Here is a 17,722-nt window from a genome sequence, read left to right as displayed (position 1 = left end):
AACCTAAATTATTTTTTGTCAGAAAAAAAAAAAATCTAAGGTATTCATTTACTCTGTGGCTTGGGTTGCAAACAGTAAATTTATAACCGTGAATGGAAAAAAAATAGTCTCAGAGGGGAAAAAAGGTAGTAAATTCTACAAATAAATAACTGTGCTGCCTTGTAATTTCAAATATGGTGTGTTTAATTCATAACACTATCAAAATATTCATTTCATACTTATGGAATATAAAAAACAGAAAATCCAATATTTGGAAGAAGTGTTTATTCTATGAGATGTCATCAGCGAAGTTTATCAATTTACAATTAGGAAGGATTATGAGCCAAAGAGCAACTTTTACAAAATAATACAGTAAGACTAGCATCCAAATCGCATAGATTTATATGAGAGTGAAAAATAGGGAATCACTCACTTTTTCAATTATCGGAAGCGTAGGGGGGAAAAAAAGCAATTGTGTTCTATGATAAATGAGCCTTTCTTAGCAGAGAAATCGGTTTCTTCCCATTTTATGTACTCAATTTGCGCACTTTCTATTCTATGTTCCAAGCCATTTCTTTCATCTTACGAATATAAGGAAATTAGAATTGTACTACCGAGGACATATGAGGAATTTATTCTTGAAAGAAGTTAACTACAATGAAGCATTGTTGCAGTGCTTTGATATAAATTCAGAAAGATACTGAGCTTGGAAAAGCATAATATTGTTATCACTTACAACTAAGTTCATTTGGGGGAGGAAAATATCTTGACTGATTCAGCAATGTAAATATACTGAAGCCAGCACACACCTCTGATGTGATTTGATGTGAGTTGTCATGCTAAACCTCAGACCCAGGGTATTATGAGGGTGCATTACTTACATCTAACAACCCATGCTCCAGGAAACCACGGTGAGAGCCAAGAAGTAGAACCATTTTTTTATATCCTGCATTTATTTAAGCAAACCAAATGTGTAGAGATAGGAAATTAATGTGCTATAATGTTTTACAAATACAGAGAGAAGACACAGAATATTAAGACCCTGAAGAGAGTGCATTTGAGAACGCAGTTTTATCATAGGAGATCACTTGCAGGGAACACATTAAAGCCATTGCTGACACAGCCATCTGTCATTCCTGGTTTGCCGTCATTCAAGTAGTTTCAATAGCTAAATCGGTGATTTGCTTTTAAACAAATATTAATGTTAATGATTGGGGCAGCCTTGAAGGGTTTGTGAGTGACTATACTATACAATGTGATGCTAGGCTTAATGTGTCATTTCAATGCTGTTGTACATTATGCAGGGGAAATAATGTCTTATTACACATTAACTGCGACATCCACTAAAATGTGAACTAGTTTGCATAGGTTAGTCCTTTGGGCAGCACGATGTTGCTCTAGTCCACCAAGGCTTAAAGATTCACAGTGTAGAGGAAAAAAATATGAATTAAAGCATTTCTACTAAAATATATTTTAATAGCTGGTGTTAACAATTTGCATAACAAAAGCCAAATTATATTAATAACATTGTAACATTCTGTGAAGCCCCTTCATTTGGAAAACATTCAATGTTTTCTTCAAAACTGTTACACTCTCAAAGTTAGTCTTGCAAATTAATCATCAACCACAATTCTATATATTTTGAAGCAAATAGAAGCCAAACTGCACAATGGTTCAATTTTGATCACAGGTCAAATATCAAGTTTCACATCATGCCTGTAATACACCTGGTGATGCTTCCTAAATGCTCAGCAATTCATTGCATGGACACTGGAGAATGGGACTGTGATGCAGTTTTCTCTTTCCCTTTAAAGTACATCACTCTTAACAGCAACTGGATTACAAAGAAGTAGATACTATGCAAACTGGATACCATATATCAAACACAAAAAATCCTATGGAATTCCCATGAATATACTGAAGTCATACAGACAACTGAGAAAATTTGCTCAAAGATTCTTCCAAGTTTATGGATTCAAGTAGTCTAAGCATCATGGAATAATAACCACAGAAGCAACATACAATGCCTTGACTTTTTTGATCAATAGTTGACAATTGCCAGGAAAGGGTCCAAAAGGCATGGAATACTTCAGAGACTTTTATTTTAGCATCCTTGTGAGTTTACATAGCTTCTTAACTAAAAGCTCTCCCACCTCCATATCATGTTACCCAAAACAACCACAATCTAGCCACTTTTAGATTATCAGAAACAAATCGCTAAGGTATAATTAATTTATGAAGTGAAGTTCATCTTGTGTAGTGAATCCAGCCTCATAATTATTCTATCTTACAATAGGCATTTTAAATCCCAAATCTAAAGTTAATGTTTATATAGCTCAACTGTATATAAATCCACAAAGAACCTTTCAGAAATAGAGGGAAGAAGTGGGCATTTTCTAAAGTTCTAAATCTTTAGAGATAAAATACAATCATCAGCTAACACCTTTAATATCTGTCAGGAGCATCCTACTTCCCTACCACAAAAATATCAATCATGTGTAATAAAATATTACTACAGAATACGCAGCAACTTGCTTGCTTGGTTTTCTTTCCAAGACCATACTAGACAAACAAGAGTAATCAAAAAGGCACCTGTATTTGTATATATCTGTATTATAGTTTTGGTATATATTTTATCGACTTTCTATAGGGATGTGTTATTAAAGATCACACACATTTTCTTCACCTTTTATTGAAAACATTCCACTGGAGATGGATGAACCTGAAAACGAGGTACACCCCTTGAACTTCCACTGTCTTTTTAGAAAAGTCTTGTTCCTCATTCCCAGAGTGCTGTCAAGCTCAGCACAGAGAAGAGGTAAAAAGACTGTGGCACATTGGAAAAACCAGATCTGCATCTTCTTCAAGAAATAAACCCAGTGGCCAGAGAGGGGCTGGTCTAATCTCATCCATATTCCTACAAGGTGCTTGTGGAAACTGTGCTTACAAATGCCTGTGTGGTGTATGGAGGTCGGGGAGACCTGGGATCATCAAGAGCCTCCTCCATGGACATTTTATAATCAGATAAATATTTCAAACTGGGCTACACTGCAAGTGTGTAAACAATAACAAGAAGACATGAAGGATTCATTTTGCCATAGGTTAGAAATAGAAAGCTTTCTAGAGAACAAGTATTATTAGTAAAAACATACTACAAAAGCTTATGACAAAAGCAATATATTCTGTTGCTATACTTTGCTCGAGAGAGAGAGAGAGAGGATCCCCATACAGCTTTGTTTTCAGAACCTTTTAAAAGTGTATCAAACTGTTCCTTGTGCTTCTGCCAGGCTTGAGAACACATCAAACTTGAGAAAGACAGGTGCATGCTCTCTGTGCTTGGACATTTACACAGCCATCTTTAACGCAATTTTTAAAATCTTCTTTAGCTGTCAGCTTTATACACGAGATACTTGTTGCCCCACTGAAGGTGGGAGGGAAGGACATGGAAAGTGGAAAAGTTGTTCAGACATGTAATTTTGTTTAAATGATGCTTTTAAAAATAGCACTTTGGTTTTATACATATACTTTTCCAATATTTCTCCTGAGAGTCTTAACATCCTGACAAGCTTTATTAACAACTGCCAACACTACCAAATTATGGCCTCAAAAGCATGCAACATCTTGTTCGGTTTTAGTCTTCATTGTAAAATAACTACCCTCTAGTTGAATTCTGATCAGATCTTAATTCCTAAAGCCTTGAAGCAGAAATATTTTGCTACGCAAACATTATTACATGAAGCTTAAACTTTTAGGAGACTTATTCCTCAAATATGTATTGACTTTTATGTTCAGTGAATCTGGTTTTGAAATCGGTGGATGAAATTACTTTCCTGATTACAAGCATTATTTCAAGTCAGTTTTCATCGCGGTTCCTACAAATGTGCTATTTATCCCAAAATTGTACCTGTCCTACATTTAGTCTGAAAATTTAATCAACAACTACTCTTTCTTATAATCACAAAAGAAAATGGCCTGCCTGGGTGAAATGTAAATATATACTTAGTAAAATAAAATTGAGCAGGTATTTTATCCTCAGTTTTAATGACAGATATTCTTGCAAAAATATTGCAAGTTCAGTTTATTTTTGTAGGTTTGTGTACAATATACCAAAACAGATAAGGGGTTTTATCACTTTAATCACGACTGGCCATTTCAGTGAGAGAAAACCAGCCAAACCCCCTTTAAAGAAGTCTCTAGTTATTTGCCTGCATTTATTTTTTCAACTTTATGTCAGTGACATATAGATGCAGCTTCAGTGTAATAAAGCTTATTTGCTCTTTTAGCCTAATAAAATGAAATCACAGATTTTCAAAAGCATGTGCTAACTTTTCTAAAGTGTAAATAAATTAGCTTTGGCCTTTGGACTAGTAAACACTTCCTTAAAAGATGTTTTACAGGATGTTTTGTTAATTTCCTTGAATATAACATATAAGGCAGATATCCCCAAGACCCATACATTTTAGTACATTTTCGCAATGTTTGCTTTTTCGGTTTATCGTAACTGTGAAATCAGACCCTAAATGAACGCTACCCTGTTGCAGGTCACAGTAAACGGCACAATCAGAAAGACACAGGCTTGCTGATGGGCGCCAGTGGCTTGGTGACCTTGACTGCAGGCTCTGGATGAAATTTCAAGACCCACCAGCAAGGGCTAGCGAAAGCCTGCAAAGTCACTTATTTGAAAATCAAAACATGACAACGATCTCTTTCTTAGAGAACAGGCTCTTGGGCCTGTACTGAAAAATCTCTGATGACATTCCTGTTTCATTCCCTTAAACATGATTTAGAAAATAAAAGCCAGAAGACGGAAAAGGACGTCTTTTGATTAACCAGTTTTGGTGGCTAGATTTCCATTCCAGAATTTGAATACCATTTTCCAAAAGAAGATACCAGACCATCTCTGTATGGAATTGGTAACTTTGTTTGCCAGGTAGTTTTCTAGTCACACTCCAGCTTCCATTGCTTCATTGGCTCCTGTTACATTTTCTTCACTTTGAAATCAATGGTGGCATTAAGTTAACCAAAGCTGTTCAACGGAACACCTAAATCGCTTATTTACTAAATTATACATGTTATTTCCTAAGGTGTAAATCCTTCAAAACTAGAGTGCAATGCAGGAGGAAAATCTCAAGCATCTTTTCAAAGTATGTTTTTCTGATGAGCTGGCGACTAGAGGAAGAAAGGGCTTTTAGGTATCAGTCACCCTTTTTGCTTCAATAATAGGAATGCGCAGTGCAGCTGCCTATGTTACAGAAGCTTGAATCTACATGACATGCAACAGGGTAAATGCTACTAGGGAAATTATATCAATGACATTATAATTTGCCCTTTGCAGAGTAGCTGTGAAGTTATTTGGTCCTGACGTTCCATGGAACAAAGCATAGACTTGGGTCCATAGAATATAAATAGAGAGTAGGAGATGCCTTGGTACAAATGAGAAATAAATAGATCCCAGTCAGCCTAGGGAACAAGGAAATTTCTCTGTTTAGTAGAAGTTTCTAGATCCCTAAGGCTACCAGTCAATATAATTTTAACCAGACTGTCCTTCTGCCACTGTTTACACTTACTATATTGGGCAATTTTCACTAATATTGGAAATTGCCTCATGACCCAAAAGCAAAGCGAGTTTTAAATTATTGGCTGCATTACCGAGTTAAGAGAATCGGCTTGGGGTGATTTCAAAGTGACAGCTAAGAAGTTTCACATACACGCTACATTTAAGGGACAATCAACATCTCTAGTAAAGTCTACAAAAATACATTTCCCAGAAGGGTTCAATAGCCAATCAAAGGAAACCATGAACACAATTAGCAGCACCAGGTGTCCAGACACAATGATTTTTGTGTGTAGGAATTACTGAAAATGCTGCTGTTTTCAGCCCAGAGGTCATTTCTTCTTCCTGGTACCTGTGTGTCTAATTGTCAAAGGAAGGATACATCATTGTAAAATAATGGCCAAGTTGTCTTAAAAGTATCTTCTATCTTTTAAAAAGATTAGGTTTAGGATACATTAGAATAAAGCTCAAAGGGCAGGGAGAAATAATTAATTAACAAACTCAATGTAATTCGCTGGGAGCATTCCTGTTCTCCCTGTTCTCTGCACGGTGCCGTACATCCAGCCATCATCAATGGGCTGCACGTTGACAATGTAGTCGCCGTCTCGAAAGGAGACCTCGTCTTCATCCTGGGCACTGTAATCATACATGGCTCGGTAGGTCCTCTGAGAAAGGAAGAAGGGATTATACGATGAATACCCAAATAGCTACAGTCCCAAATTCCAATCACAACACATCGACCCACACATAAAGTAACTATTAGGAATGTTTTCAAACACACGGATCTCTGGAAATCTGCAAACCTAGCATCTCATCGTGCTGATCTCAAGTTTCCTAGTCTAGCAAAAAGCTTAATATTTTTGGAACAGGGATAGAAAAGTCACTAAATACAACAGCTACCCCATCAAAAAGTAGGCTTTGAAATAATAAAGCCAAGTTCCCCCCAACTTCAGAAAACCCCAGAAACCTTAGATTATACGTGATTTCATATTCTTCAGAGAACAAAACTCGTCATATGTCAGAGAAGTCCAAATTTCTCCTGGCAATGCATTTTTCTTAAGTAGATGCTAAAAGTGTTTATTTCCTCTTAAAAATATGTAAAACAAATGAAAGAAAAAACCCACAATATATTCACTATATAGGTTTCTGTATCACTGTGGGAGAAATTGAGCATATAAATGTTCTGAATGCTAAGGTACGTACTCAATGGTACTTATTACATTATGATTATAATGAGTTTTCCTATATTTGTTTTTGTTTACGGCTAAGTATTTAGCTAACATTAACATCAGACAATCTCAAAATCGAGTATATTCACAGACTGAGGACATTGGCTGGGACCCAAAGAATTTTAGAGCAATTCAAGTTACCGGACAGTGTAGAAGAGTTTTCTAGGTGCTGAGGCAAAGACCAAGAGACTATGTCAAGGGCTTGTAGAAGAAATTTCTGCATGAGAAGCCAAGTATAACTAGCAAATGTTGAACACTGCTTCCAAATTTTACACTGAATATATGAACCAGTTCCTCAAGATTTCCAATGGGGATTTGAAGATACATTTTGGCCACATAATTTAGGCTTCTGTGTTCATTTTAAGATGAACTTGTAAATACAACCATCAATACCTGTGCTCCTAAGGCCTGAATAAAGATCATAATCAGCTAGTACCAATCATGAAGTAACAACTAGGATATTGTACTGGTAGATTCTTTGGATGTCTTACTATTTTATATAATGCTTATTATTGCCTTCCTTTCTCAACAGTTTACCTCTGTAAGTTTTGTGCTTCCTTCAAAAGAGTTGTATACATGGCAACATATCATCATTTATCTTTGAATGAAAATACCCAATATTCAGTTCAACTCTATTCCACAGGTATTTACACGCTTGAGGTGAAATGGGAAGACCAGATAAGGAGGAACGTATCAAATGGACACTTACTAGATTTGGTGAATGCTGCATTGATCTCATGGATGACACACTGGTCTGGTGCATGTAGCCATAGCCTTGGGAATGGCTTTGCTGATAGGCTCCGGGAAGAACAGGTGCTGCATGTTAAACATACACACACACAAAGATTCCTTAAAGCTAGCCTCGAAGCACCCATCCCAAGCCCTCAGAGTGATGTTATGCTCTGCTAGAAGCTTCTGAAACAAAATGCCTTTTCAGTGTTGTGAAACTTGGGTTGCAGTGTTGTAAGTGATCTCTAGATTAGTAGAAATCTTAGTAATTAGGGAAACATAAGGAAACTCAGTTTGGCATGCAGTTAAACATACTTTAAACATTCTTGTTGCTCTATTGCAGATGCTATGTTAAAAACATAAACAAAAATTTTTCATACTCCCTTAATGAAATCATGTTTTTATTTGACCATGTGATCCTTTTAGGCATTTTCCAAAAGAAAAATAAGAATTTTAAAGGAATTTAATGACAGAGTATAAATATTTTCACAGGGTATTTCTCATATAACAGATACTGTCAATATTTCAAGACATACAGCTAAATGTTACTTTTACAAAGATGGCAAACATAACGTATGTTTAGCAACATATGTTTGTCAGTAGTTAAAAAGTCTACACCCTTTAAAGAAACATTTACTTAGAATATACGAAGTCTTTATTTTATGAATAAGTGATATTTAGCTGACTTATCAGGACTAAATAAGTCAGCTAAATATGTTACAAAAGCCCAAGAAACCAAACCACTTAAAGAATTTCATAAATATTATTGTTCTATATTAAGAAAATATCAAAATAGTATTCATTTAGTTTGTGCTCTCCAAACCACTAATTATGACACTCAAAAGGCATAGTTCATGTTTTGAAGAGCTCAAAATTCTAGAGAAGCCAACATAGAAGCTAGATTTTAAAATCCCACAGAATCAGCAGACATAAGCTTGTGTGTTTCTCTGTGAATGTATTTAAGTTACCTGTAGCCAGAAACATGAGTTATAAATGAGGATATTTTCATAGCATGCCCTTCATTGTCTTTTGAATAATTTATATGCTACATTAGTAAAATGTATATGTCATATGTGGTATAAAATACATAATAGTTTGCCATTTTTGTTTAATCATATTGAGTATATAAAGTAATTATAATGGGTTGATTTATTCAGAACAGTTTTTATAGTAAAAGAAATAAGATTTAATTCTGGGTGTTATGAATAATTAATATTTTATAAGTAGAAAATTCACTTTAATGATAAGTGAGATCATCAATACTTTAAATAAGTTTAATCATCAGAAAATTACAAATCATTGAATATGTTCTCCAGATGATGATTATATCAGATTGAAAGGGGATTTTTAAAAATAGTTCTTGAGTGAATTTATCTTATAAAGTTATTACAAATTATGCTTAATGTCCAGATAGGGGACCAAAAAGAAATAGCCAAGATCTCCACTTGAATTATAGTAGATTGTAGTCATTAAAACATCATTAAATATCAAATACTTCAGAAAAGAACACTTTTTAACTTTATCAACAAAATTTAAATATTTGATGTCAAGAGATACTAAGGATATTGTCAAAATCCACTCATGAAGAAAAAAGAATGAAATTCCCATAGATCTCCAGGCCCTCTTAATTAGCTAAGTAAGGAGGCTTTTCTATGTATTAGAATCTGGAAGCACTGACCATTTATTCATTCACTGCCTCTCCTCTCTGCAAATACTTATCAGTTAATGTGTGCACAGAGCACACTGCATTTCCTGGCACACAGTAAGCCTTCACAAATGGTAACAATAATTATTACTATCCCCTATGTTCAAGGCATGCCAGGAAGAAAAGGGGTGACAGAAACAATTGCTCTCCTGGAGCACGGATGGGCCTGGGCACCTGGCCTTTTACCCAATTAACAAAATGTCACTGGCTACTTAGGGTTATTTCCAATTAAATTATTCAGGCTGCATATCCCAGACTGTTAGTCTTGCACTAGTTTTTAACCATTTAAACAACTCATGACTTCATTAATTACTACTTGAATTTATTTGTAAAGTTTTAAAGATTAAATATAAACATCTGTGTAAATTTATAAAAATTAAATTCGAATTCATTGTTACACCATTTAACTATGAACTTTAAGTTTTGATGTGTACAGGTAAGCACAGCCATCTTTAAATGTTTAGGAAAAACTTTCAGGAATGGACACTGAAAAACTTGGGAAAATAGGCTATCTCATACTCTGTAATACATTTAGGTTCACCTAGTTTATACATCACAGTCCCAGCTTAGTGCCCGTTAAGTACTGACAATTCAAGAATGTTGCTTAACAATGTTCTCTCATTTTGGCTTTCAAAAAATAAGTATGCTGGGTATGGTGGCTGACATCTGTAATCCCAGCACTTTGGAAGGCCAAACCAGGAGGACTGCTTGAACCTAGAAGTTTGAGACCAGCCTGAGCAACATAGCAAGACTCTATCTCTACTAAAAACAACAATAATAATTAAAATAATAGCTGTATGTGGTGGTACATGCCTGTGATCCCAGCTACTTGGAAGGCTGAGGTGGGAGGAGTGCTTGTACCTGGGAGGTAAAGGCTGCCATGTGATCTCACCACTACACTCCAGCCTGGGTGACAGACAGAGACCTTATCTCAAATTTTATATATATATATATGTATGTGTATATATATACACACACACACACAAAAGGTATATTTATGCCTACTCCTTACTTATATCTGACTTTCAAAGGGAACCTGTGCTACTGTCAAATATAGCAAGAAAAGAAAGTAATGTATTAGTCCTAAACGTGTATATGTTGGAGAGAGCAAGGAAGAGAGTTTAGAATGAGAAACTTTCCAGTAAATATAACCATCTATCTAGCCCTTGAAGTTTATCTTCATGCCTGTATTGATTATTCTCATTTGCCCTCTGGCTGAATTACTTATTAAAAAGTTTCTTTGAGATTATAAAACCTACTTATCTGCCTTATACTTGGTACAATAAAAGAGTTTTTAGGGAACTCCTACGGGGTTATAAGAAACCATAACTGATGGCTCACGTCTATAATCCCAGCACTGTGGGAGGCTGAGGTGGGCAGATCACTGGAGGTCAGGAATTTGAGACCAACCTGGCCAACATGGTGAAACCCCAGCTCTACTAAAAACACAAAAAATAAGCTGGGCGTGGTGGCGTGTGCCTGTAATTCCAGCTACTTAGGAGGCTGAGGCAGGAGAATCACTTGAACCCGGGAGGAGGAGGTTGCAATGAACCGAGATCATGCCACTGCATGCACTCCAGCCTGGGCAACAGAGTGAAACTCTGTCTCAAAAAAAAGAAAAAAAGACAAACATAATTGAAAGCCTAAAGAAACCAACTTAGTAAAAGCAAATGGCAATTTAAGAAGACTTTGCATAAACACTGCTTTTCTATTGTTATGCTACATGAATGCCTTTTTTGGAAACTTAGGTAAAACGAGGAAAAGGAAATCTAAAGCAATGGCTTTACATTGGGTTCACTGAGAATTTGGTTGAAAGATAGGTATTCCATGTATGAGATTTCTTCCATGAACACGTGGAATCAAAGGATTTTTAAAAAAGCAAGATGTTAGGTTAATTTGGCAACAAACAAGGGCTTTTTAATCAAAGAGTAAAAGCGTAGTGCCCTGTTTATTAAACTAGTAATCAGGTACCATTAGCATTGCTACAGATGGGGGACAATGGCTTTTCTAACCAAAGAGTTTGAGTTTGACAGGTTGTTTTATTTCAACAACATTAAGGCCACAAATAATAGTTTTAGTTATACTAAGTCAACGAAAATACACACAAGTGTGACTCAACTTTCATTTCACATTGGTAAGATTTATTGACCAAAGATCTAGAAGCTGACTAAAGCTCTTAGCATTTCAGGCTCTATTTGGAATATTCTACAATATTTATAATATCAAAATATCTCTTCTACTGTACAATAAAGTACTTCCACAGATAGCCTATACTAACATTTTCTGTTTAATGTTTATTATTAAAATGGAAAGAGATAAAACCAAGATAAAGAAGTGAATGCATGTGAAGATCATAAAGGAGAAGATGGAAAGGGAGGAAGAAAAGTTTTTTTGTTTTGTTTTGTTTTTGGAGATGGGGTTTCACTCTGTCACCCAGGCTGTAGAGTGGTGGTGTGATCACAGCTCACTTCAGCCTCAAACTCCTGGACTCACGTGATCCTCCTGCCTCAGCCTCCCAAGTAGCTGGACATATGCCACTATGCCCAGCTAATTTTTTTTTTTCCTACAAACAGGATCTTGCTACATTGCCCAACCTGGTCTCAAATTCCCAGTCTCAAGCAATCCTCTTGTCTCAGACTCCCAAAGCACTGGGATTACGGGCGTGAGCCACTGCACCCTGCTAAGAACATTTTAAGAGGCTTACCAAATCTAAAACTGGAAAAAAGAGGAAATATATGTAAATACACAAAGATTAGAGTAAATGAAAGGAAGAAATGTACCCACAATAAAGGTTGAAGAGTACTCAAAGGGAACTTCACTGTGGGGGATGTACGCAGAGTGCGGGAAAGAAGAGAATATGATTAAGTGTCCATGGTGTGCATGGTGCTTTGTATGTTGTCATTTAATTACTGCGACAACTATCTAAAACAGATACCATTCCCACTTTACAGAACAAAATACAACAGAGGCTGAGAGATTGAACAGGAAGGCAGCAGAAAAATTATTTGTGTAGTGAAGCCACAGTTAAGGTTTCAAGTCATCAAAGATAAGGGGAAGGTTTTGAAGGCCCCTCAATGACTATAGAGATACAGTCGATGGCCAAATTCTGAATACAAAGAAAAAGGAAGGAAGGAAGAAAGAAAGGAAGGAAGGAAGGAAGGAAGGAAGGAAGGAAGGAAGGAAGGAGAAAGAAAGAAAGAAACAAAGAAACAAAGAAAGACAGAGAAAGAAAAAGAGAAAGAAAAGAGAAAAAATAGTACTTTATGGACTAACTATAGATGTAATGTGAAAAGAGAAAATAATCTGAGTTTTTTTTTTATGGGCTTACTTTTTGAAAAAAACCCAGAAAAAGGGAGAAAATCACCATTCAGAAATTTCCCAATAAAGAGTCTAGGATACAATGCAATTATCGTCATATTTTCTAATACTTGACTACTGTTTTATCAGCTAATGCATGTCAAAGAACTTAATGAGGTTTTGTTTTTCTTTTTAGGACAAAGAACCCCTATTGAGACAATCAGAGAGGAATTGCTAAAAGAGAAAGTATGAATATCTGCTAGTTTTGAAAAAAGTATTAAATAATGAATTAGAGCCTAGTTAAATCCTGTCTAGTCCTGGCCGGGCACAGTAGTTCACGCCTGTAATCCCAGCACTTTGGGAGACCGAGGCAGGTAGATTGCTTCAGCTCAGGAGTTTGAGACCAGCCTGGCCAACATGGTGAAACCCCATGTCTACTAAAAATACAAAAAATTAGCCGGGCGTGGTGGTGGGCACCTGCAATCCCAGCTACTCAGGAGGCTGAGGCAGGAGAATTGCTTGCACCTGGGAAGAGGAGGTTGCAGTAAGCTGAGACCGTGCCATTTCACTCCAGCCTGGGTGACAAGAGCAAAATAATTTCGTCTCAAAAAAAAAAAAATCCTGTCTAGTCCATGAGTAAGGTGGCTGTGCTGCTTGGTTATAACATAGGGCCATCGCGTGGACCTTTCTGCTCAAATTGCTTTTACACGTGTCACTGAGAGTTTCATGTCAAAGCCTCAAGTCCTATTCACATTTGATCACAAGCCATAAGTGGGAGCTAAATCCACAAAGCTTATACATAATCTAGAAACAAGATGCTGTTTTGTAATCTGAAAGGATTCTTAGCACTACAGAAACCCCTTTTCCTTCCCTGCAGGATACAGAAGCAAGCCAGATTGCCTCTAGATTTTAGTTTGCAGATTCTTAATTATAAGCTCTGAATAGGGAACTGCCTAAGAAACAGGCTTACTGCATAATAAACTAAGAATACACAGACTTCAATGTAAAAATGAAGTGTTCTATAATTGAGTTAAAACCACCAAGTTTTAAAGACATGCCTAATCGTCGTGATACAAAATAATCAAGCTCAAGCTTTGGGAATCATTTAAAAATAAAAACAATCATTACTGTTTTATATACTAAATCTTCAGTTTCAGCAGGAGCAACAAACCCTGGAAAGGAAGGACAGGAGATTAAAGACTGAGGACAGAGGAAGAATCAGTTACTTGCAGTGTTTTCAACCCTGAGTGCATATGAAAATCGCCTGGGACCTTTTCAAATGTACTACGTTCAGGTCCCCCACACCAATTACAATAAATCAGAATCTAGGGTGGTGGTAAAGGAAATTGCATAATGGTGTCTTATTTTCCTTTTTTTCAACACAGGATCTGGCTCTGTCACCCAGGCTGGAGATGCCATCTTAGCTCACTGCAGCCTCCATCTCCCAGGCTCAAGTGATCCTCCCACCACAGCCTCCCGAGTTGCTGGGACTACAGGCGTATGCTACCACACCCAGCTAGTGTTTCTGTGTTTTTCATAGAGATGGGGTTTTTCCACATTGCCCAGACTGTTCTCAAACTTCTGGGCTCAAGCCATCAATCCACCTTGGCCTCCCAAAATGCTGGGATTACAGGTATGAGTCACTGTGCCTGGCTGGTGTCTTAGTTTTTTCAAATGAGCAGCCACAATGCAGACCTACTGAACTGGCTGGCTTCATTTGCCCCCATGGCTCTATTTTAAACACGTTGTTCCCCAATTCCCTCTTTTCCCCCAGTGCCTTGTTTCCAATATCTGTGGAGGCAAATGTTTGAACCTGGGCCTCAGGAAGCAGCCTGGGACTGCAGGAAGAAATCCAAGTCAAGAAAAAGCTCATTGTAGAATAATTTGGAGGTTAGCATGCAACATTCCTGGGAAAGCCAGTGCCACAAAGCAGCAAGGGGGAGCGGACCCCATTTCTTTGGGGCAGAGCAGAGCAGGACTTAATGGTCATCAGCTGAGAGGAAAGAGTAAGTGTGCAACCTAAAACATCTTTGCAAAATCAAAAATTCTCTGTCAAGCCAACACTAGGATCCTAATAATCAATTCTCTTCTTCTAGACTCTCATATTATCTTTAATTGTCTAGTTCTAGCTAAATTTTATTTCTATTCCTATAATATAACCTATTCATAGTATATACTATATCCTGCTTACTGCTGACCATACTACAGTAATATATACTACTTATAGTAATAAAACAATTATTGCCATTATTAAGATTGCAAATCTATTTATTGTAGTGAAATATACATACCATAAATGTATCATTTTAATCATTGTTAAGTGTACAGTTGTTTGACATTAAGCACTTTCATATTGTGCAACCTGTAAATCTTTATAAGAAAATGCAACCTACATAAAAGTATTTAAGCACTCAGGTGTGTACCCCTGTGAAAGTTAGTGGGGGAAAGAGGTAACATAAGACTCTACTTCCCCAGGAATACGGAATCTGCATACAATAAAAATTTAATAATATACGTTAAATGCTTACAACCCCATTAGCTCAAGATTTTACTAGTTTAGCTCTTAAATCTGCTTTTCAGGAACATCCTTAGTTTTGGGCAATTTGGGATGTTCAGTTTGTTTCCTTACAATGTTCCAGCCCTGCACTTAGCATGTCGCATGCTTTAGTTGGCGTAATCGCCACCACAATCTTCCTTTCACCAACGAAGGAGCTGAAGGTTAGCAGATTAAGTAACTTGGTCAAATATCAGAAACAAGGGGGAGCCAGAATTTAATGCCAAAAATCTGACTTCAGAACCCAAATTCTTGACTATACTAAACCCAAATTATTACAGAAGAAATGACAAAACAGTGTGAGATTAATTTCAAAATAACCACTGTGAATTCAGAAATGTGTAAGCACACTATGGTATGGTGAGCAGAGAAGCTTCTAGGAGTAAGACTGGATCTGAAATTTGAAAAGGAGGCAGTCAACCCTTCCCGGTTGGGGCAGTAGAAGTGAGAAAGAGGGAAAGGTAAAGAAAAATGAGTTTAAATGCATGGGATATGTGCCAGCCAGACTTGTTAGGTTCACAGAGATTAGTCTATTTGTCATTAATTTGTGTGCATATGTGTGGTAAACATCCAACTAGAAGTTTGTGTGTATGTGGTTGATGAAGTATGCTAAAACATCTCTGGAAGAAATTATAGAGACAGCAATTCATCTACTTTTGGAAAAGCAAGCTCAAATAAAGTAGCATCATTTCTGAAGCAATGACTTTTAGATTTATTGTCAGAGTCATTTTAGCATCTGACAGGTCTCTGGGGAGAGACAGTGTGTGTGTGTGCATTGTGTGTGTGTGTGTGTGTGTGTGTGTGTGCGCGCCTGTTTAATTTTTGTTTATTTTTCCCATTGGCGATACCAACCTATTTTATCCAAGGGCAATTATTTAGTCGCCTGATCTTGCATGATAAATTTCAAGCCTATGTTCAATATCACATCTCCTAATGTGACTTCAACCACATTCCCACTGAGTAACAATAGTCTCCTAATGATAGCACCTAACAATCTTCAAAGTCATTGTGTACAATGCCTGAAAAAGACCTCCCACTATCACTATTAGAATAAGCAATGCTGCCATCGACATATGAAAGATTTAGTTGAAAATACAATTAATTCCAAGAGATCTTTAATCATTTTCTTCCCTAAATATAAATAACCAGGTTTATAATATTCCTTAAATAAAATATTAATGGATTAAAGATTCTTTATTGCCTGTTAACTGCAAAAGGAAACATATGTACTTTGTACTTTTTAAACTACACATGCAGACATTACATTTCAGCATTTCATTGATATATTTGACTTAGTTGTCTCAAATAAGAACTTCTAGGCTGGGTGCGGTGGCTCATGCCTGTAATCCCAGCACTTTGGGAGGCTGGGGCAGGTGGATCAGTTAAGATCAGGAGTTTGAGACCAGCCTGGTCAACATAGTGAAATCCCACCTCTACTAAAATACAAAAATTAGTGGGGCATAGTGGTGGGCGCCTGTTATCCCAGTTACTCAGGAGGCTGAGGAGTATCGCTGGAACTCAGGAGGCAGAGGTTGCAGTGAGCTGAGATCGCACCATTGCACTCCAGCCTGGGCGACAAGAGTGAAACTCAGTCTCAAAAAAGAAAAAAAAAAAAAGAACTCCTCTAAAATATTATTTTGGGGAATCTGCAGTTTCTAAATATTGAAAAAACACACAACATTAGTTGTATTTGTAATTATCCACCAGTTAAACTTGATTAGCCTCACAAACCAAGAAAATCAGTACATTTTGAAGCCAACTGCTTTTTCTCTAGAAAAAATTTAGTCTGCAAATGTTCCGACAGAACTGAGCTAAACCATAATATGGTTTAAATACAACTAGATAGCTTTAGATTTTAGAATTTCTACTATTTTACTTCAGAATAATCTAGCCCATTTACTCCTACATTTAGATTTGAATTGCAACTTCCATTTTGTTCCCTCAGATTTGTTTCTCATTTTAGCTCTCTTAGGATAAACTCTCCAAGTTGTAACTATAATTCAAACCACAAATATAAGCAGAATTGTCAGGGAGGGAAAATAAAATAATTTCTTCCCCAAATTATAGAGTCTTTAATAATTATTCTCATGGCACAAAATCCATATGGTACGTGTTTGTGTGCACATGAACATGTGTGAGCCATCCCCCAAAACAAGACAAAAAGAAAAGAAAGGAATGTACAGTGCAGATACATATGTAGCTTCTTGACAAGAACTCCATGACTTTGGGCAGTTCTTTGATAAGATGAAAGCAATTCAGAACATACAACTGGCAGGTAGACAAGAGACGCTATTTCCACTTACGTATCCCTATTCCTAAGACTAGCTTGTAGATGCAAATTATGCCATGACTGAAGAGTCAGCTCACAGCAAATCGCAATTTTCCTCAGTGAATACTACTGCCCATGTTGTATAAATCAATATTCAATATGAAGATTCATTACTCAAGTACAATGAAAGAAATTGTCATTATTCCACTGCAGAGGATATTCTGGAAATACTTATTGGATCAATGCAGGTAACATTTTGTAAAGACTTAAAATGTCATTGCCTTTGGTTTTTCCTGAACTAGTGTATTCTAATACTGACCCTTAGACAATACCATCAATCCATAAGGAGTTCTCATATGTAGTTTTACACTAGACATCCTAAGTAACAAGCCACACTAAATATCAT

At 36.6% G+C, this 17,722-nt stretch overlaps 1 protein-coding gene across 2 annotated transcripts in view; it reads right to left on the bottom strand.

Moving 5' to 3' along the window:
• Positions 1-249: 249 nt before the first annotated feature.
• The window catches only part of NEBL (nebulette), a 385,533-nt gene continuing 368,060 nt past the window's right edge, over positions 250-17,722 (bottom strand). For both annotated transcript variants that reach the window (XM_011963860.1, XM_011963859.1), the window contains 2 exons: positions 7,472-7,578; positions 250-6,198 (listed from right to left, as the gene is read on the bottom strand). In XM_011963860.1, coding sequence (XP_011819250.1) covers positions 6,022-6,198; positions 7,472-7,578 — 284 coding nt within the window. In that variant the 3' untranslated portion in view covers positions 250-6,021. The remainder of the gene's footprint in view (positions 6,199-7,471; positions 7,579-17,722) is intronic.

This window comes from Colobus angolensis, unplaced genomic scaffold (genome assembly GCF_000951035.1).
Source record: "Colobus angolensis palliatus isolate OR3802 unplaced genomic scaffold, Cang.pa_1.0 Scaffold63, whole genome shotgun sequence".
NCBI classification, from domain to species: domain Eukaryota; kingdom Metazoa; phylum Chordata; class Mammalia; order Primates; family Cercopithecidae; genus Colobus; species Colobus angolensis.
The sequence above is the reverse complement of the archived record's forward strand: the minus strand, read 5'-3'. Positions and strand labels throughout refer to the sequence as shown.